At 36.8% G+C, this 5,168-nt stretch overlaps 1 protein-coding gene across 1 annotated transcript; it reads right to left on the reverse strand.

Annotated features, from left to right (window-relative positions):
* Positions 1-683: 683 nt before the first annotated feature.
* LOC138909722 (uncharacterized) lies at positions 684-1,307 on the reverse strand. The gene has a single exon (XM_070200937.1). The coding sequence runs from the start codon at positions 1,305-1,307 to the stop codon at positions 684-686; it is 624 nt and encodes a 207-aa protein (XP_070057038.1).
* Between the last annotated feature and the right edge of the window lie 3,861 nt (positions 1,308-5,168).

Below are 5,168 nucleotides of genomic sequence, written 5' to 3' on the forward strand. Positions count from 1 at the left end.
TCCTTTGGAAAACTCCTCCTTGCATGTTTTCCAAGAAGACAAGCTTCACACAATTGATTGGGATGGTTGATTGATGGTATCCCATGCACCATGTTCTTTTCTCTCATTGTTTTGAGCGCTTCAAAATTCAAGTGCCCAAATCGCATGTGCCAACACCATGATTCATCTTGCACATTAGCCTTCAAATACTTTGCATCAATTGTCTTAAGATTCAGAGAGAATAATCTATTCTTAGCCATATACACTTTAGGAATTAGATTCCACTTGAATCTCTAAGCCAAAGATGCATATTTTTCATGTGGATGTCATATTCCTTTTCAAGAAGTTGGCTCAAACTCAAAATATTAATTTTTAATTTTGGGACATAACAAACATTTTGAATTAACTTGTGGTCACCATTTTTACAGGAGATCAGAATCGTACATATCCCTTCAATTTGAATCTTTGAGGTATCTCAAAATGATACATTACCTCTCACTGTTTTATTGATCTCCACAAACTTCTCTTTGCATCCACACATATGATTGCTTGCTCCATTATCCAAATACCACGAGCTGTAATCATCCTTGTCTTCTTCCTTGAGTGCCATCAACAACGTTGACTCAACTTATTCTTTCTTGTCGTCAATAAGGTTAGCTTTTTCTTCAACATTGCTACGACATTCCCAAGAGTAGTGGCCAAATTTACAATGTTTGATTTGTCATACATTTTCCATTATTTACTTGGTAGTAGCCACGTCCTCTTCCTCCTCTATGTCCACGACCACGACCACGACCTCTGAATGTCGGGTGGATTTTAACTTCATTGTTGAAGTTGTTACCATTACTTCTTCCTCTTCCATGACCGCCACGACCTCGTCCTCGTCCATTCCCTCGATAGCTCTTTTCACCTCTATAATCCTTGAAGGATGCCTGAGTTTTAAGAAGTTGCTCTAATGGCACTTCTTGTCTCCTTTTGATCTTTTTTTCGTGGGCCTGTAAAGAGCCCTCCAATTGCTCTACCAGCATAGAGTCTAAATCTTTAGACTCCTCAATAGCGCACACCACAAAATCAAATTTAGGTGTTAAAGTGCGAAGGATCTTTTCTACCACACGGACATCTTCTATGTCATCCCCATATCTTCTTAATTGATTTACAACAGCCTTCACTTTTGAACAATAATTCAAAATGCATTCGGATTCTTTCATTTTTAAAATATCAAAATCAGCCCTTAGAGTTTGAAGTTTTACCTTCTTCACTTTGTCAACTCCTTGAAGAGAATTTTGTAAAATCCCGCAAGCTTCCTTTGAGGTGGTAGCATCTTCCATTTTCTCAAACATGGCATCATCCAAACATTGCTGGATGAGCGTGAGGGCTTATTGATCATTCTGCCTCGTCTTTGCCAAGACCTCTTTTTAATTTTGAGACAGAGTTTCCTCATTATCGGGTTTTGCATACCCTCTGTCTACGATTTTTCACACATCCCGAGAGCCAAGAATGGCTTTCATACGTAGACACCATTTCTCATAATTATCTTTTGTGAGACGGGGGTACTGAAAAGATAACGGGCCATTATTCATCATGGCTCTGATACCACATTGTTGGTTAAATAAATATATCTCTCCAAGGAATAATATCCACGGCAAATAATAATAACACAAGAGAGTAACAATAACACCAAATCTTTTAACAGGGTAAAATACAATACCCGAGCGGAGTAATATTATCACTATAATATTACAACTTAGTAGTGTCAAGAGACTACTACAAATTCGAAAGAAATAACACTCTTTATTGTAAAATACCTCACTACAATAATACTGTCACTCACTATTTATCTCACAGACAACAATCTGTGGATTACTCTCACTGCTTTGCTTTCTACTTAGCTTCTCTTTATTTTTGGTATGTTAAACAAGAGGGAAGCATCTCTATTTATAGGCAAAATTGTCAACCTCTCAACCAATCAAATTTGATCATTCAACAGCCGCCCAACTTGGCAAATTTGTCCAGCCGCCCACTCTACAACTTTTTCAATCCTTTCATTATTTCCTTTACGGGTCTCACATCAAATGCCCTCGGTATGAACTACATGGACTTTCTTAACAAGAAGGTGAAAATTAATCTGTCGGGTGGATGACCAGTCACATTACTGGAGTTGCAGGCATGTCCAAAATTGAGCACTCTATACCCTATGGGTTCTTTCTGTCCGATGTTATTGCTCACTTTGTTTGGGGTCCCTGTGAAGAAGTAGAAATCTGCAAATATAATGGATGAGTTTGGGGTAGATATTTTGAAGAGTTGTGACTATGCTATTGATGATGATAAGATAAGGGGTGACCATGTTTCTGGTGCTGGTCCTTCTAGTGTAGCTTGGAACGCTAGAGCCGCAGAACTTGAAAAGTAGGCATTGGCTATGCAACAATAGATAGAGATGCAGATTGCAGAGATTACCAGGCTAGGAGCACAAAATGCTAAGTAGAGGAAAAGCCGACTAGAGAACAAGAGCGTAACTCCAGGAATATAGCTGCTCTAGTTGCAAATTTTCTGCCATCTAGTTCTTAGCCAATCTAGTCGGCCCATACACCTCAACCTAGCCAGAACCCCTATTTTCCTTAAATCCAATTCCCTTAGGTAGTTACTATCCAGTCTTGATTTTTTTGTGGCCTTGTAATTAACAATCACGTGTTGATTTTTGTTGATTTATGGTGTTACCTCTAATATTGATAACTGATGTTAATGTGCCTCTTGCTAATTTTCATTTGTACTATTATCACTTCTTATGGCTAGCATTCTTAAATTGACAGTGCTGAACTTGCTGAACATGATTGTCTGATGTGTAGCCCCAATATCCATAAGATTTTCACTCTTTTAAGGATATCAATTTGGTTTTTTTCCGAAACGGCTTTTTCAATAATGCCAAAAGGGAGAAGATTGAAATATGCATGAAAGTGAATTAATTAAGTGAGTTATTTGGCACAGGCATGATTGATATAAGATTTGGTGTATTTTTATTTGTTATCATCAAAAAGAAAAAAATTATTAGAAATTATGGTTTTGATGATTAACAAATGTATAGTAATACGAAGTGATTGTTTCCTATTAAAGAGCCCAGTGCTGGTAATTGTTCTTGTACAAATTTCTTGCCCTAAATCTCAGCGGGTTTACGATTCAATTTCGCACGTGATATTCACTTATTTCATTGGCAATGACATGTCAACCTCCTACATATGAGAGAATCGTGGCAGATCTTTCTTGTTGAAAACTGGGTCAAGGATATAAGGAAGTAGCCTATAAAATGTGTCAGAATTGTGGTAAATCTCTCTTGCTAAAGACTAGGTCAAGGATGTAAGGAAGTAGTCCTTATTTTTGGGAAAAAATAACATAAGAGATTTTTATTTTCTTTATTCTCTAGGGTTAGTTTGATCTTTATTTATTTCTTCTTATCACTAACCTTACTTCTAACATGAGCTATATATTATCTTCTTGAAGATTCAAGCATTCAAATAGAGAGCGTTAAGGAACAGTACCAAGTAGCAAGTTCATGTAAGCAAGTGAAAGACAGCTGTATTAACCAATTCAAGCAAGTGTGTTTATTTCTTTTTTATATATATAAAGTTACCCAGACATAGTCTGGATGGCGTAGTATTTCAAAAAAAAGCACAATGAGGGAGGCTTAACCTGACCTTAGAAGAATACAACAATAGTGATTCCATCACCAAAAAATTCAATAGGAGATATATACAATGTCCTCCTAACTGAAAAGACTACTATACAAGAGCCTAGCTTACAAAGAAATTGCACTTGTCGTACTTAAATCTTATGCTTGGAAACTGCCATTTATCTAAGAGGAATGGGCCTTTAGCAATCTTAGGAAGTTGCTGATAGGTAAGACAGAGCAAGATCTGGTTAGATGTAGTAGCCAGTTTAGCTAAAGAATCCGCCACTTGATTTACCTCTCTAAAGCAGTACTTCACAGTCACTTTCGCATTCTCAATGATATTGATAGTTCTGTCTATGACCATTTTGATCTTCAGATTATTAGTAGTCCTGTTTGTGAGCATATTGGCGATGACCATAGAATCCAATTCAAGAGCAAAATTAGTGTACCCCAAATGGTTACACCATTTCCTTCCAAACTCTGCTGTAATTACCTCAGCTATATTGTTTCTTTCTCAAGTAATCAGAAAAGAGAAGGCCATAATTAAATTGCCCTTGCTATCCCTGATGATGCCTCTAATTCCTTCTTTCCCACTTTCATTAATATAACTACCATATGTGTATACCTTGAGGTGCCACTTGAAGGAGGTTGCCACATGACTTGCTTCTCGGTATGAACTGGTTTTAGCTTCTCAACTCTATTACTTAGCATAGGCCATTGGAAATTAACATCAATTCCAGATATTTGTTTTGAAATAGCCGCTTTGATAGTCCAAATGCTTTGATGCTTCATGTGATTCAACTAAAATCTCTTTTGACTGTCGTATCTATAAGAATTTCTTTTTTTCCAGATTTCCCAGCATATCGAAGTAGGCGCAATTTGGAGGATTAGCTTATGCACTCTGTTATTGTTCTTCTCTTCCCACCATCTTTAGAATGTTCCTATGACAGTGTCAGACTCATGCTTAATCCCCAGGGGATTGCCAATTTCATTCCAAATGTAGATCGCAGCATCACTATTCATGAAGACATGTTCCATAGTTTCCACCTGTGCAGAGTTACAACAAGAACATCTAGAGGTAATATTAGTACCAAACTTTCCTACAGTATCATCAAAAGGTAATTTTATTTTAAACAATCTCCAAGTAATAAAAGAAGTTTTAAAAGGAATAGAATTATGCCAAACCTTACTCATAAACTCATTTTTCTACCTTTACATTCTGATAGAATGCCAGGCAAATTTATTATAGTACTGACCATCTTCTGAGATATTCCAAACAGGAAAGTCCTTATTGTAATAGTTATCAATATCTAAACTGATAATGCAATCAGTTAGGTGAGAAGAGAGGATTTGGTTCAACTTATCAGTATCACATGCTCCATTATATAAAAACTTGTTCACTTGATGTTTGACAGATTTCCCAGGGCTCTATATTAGCTGGCTAATGGACCATTACCAGTCTAATTATCCCACCAGAAGCTTGAATTACCACCTTGAATCTTTCATGTGATATTGGCCTCTGCTTTGA

This window comes from Nicotiana tomentosiformis, chromosome 1, assembly GCF_000390325.3.
Source record: "Nicotiana tomentosiformis chromosome 1, ASM39032v3, whole genome shotgun sequence".
NCBI lineage: Eukaryota > Viridiplantae > Streptophyta > Magnoliopsida > Solanales > Solanaceae > Nicotiana > Nicotiana tomentosiformis.

Excerpts from the sequence above, each read along its gene's own strand:
- LOC138909722 (XM_070200937.1), bottom strand. The coding sequence starts at position 1,307 with ATGGAAGATGCTACCACCTCAAAGGAAGCTTGCGGGATTTTACAAAAT.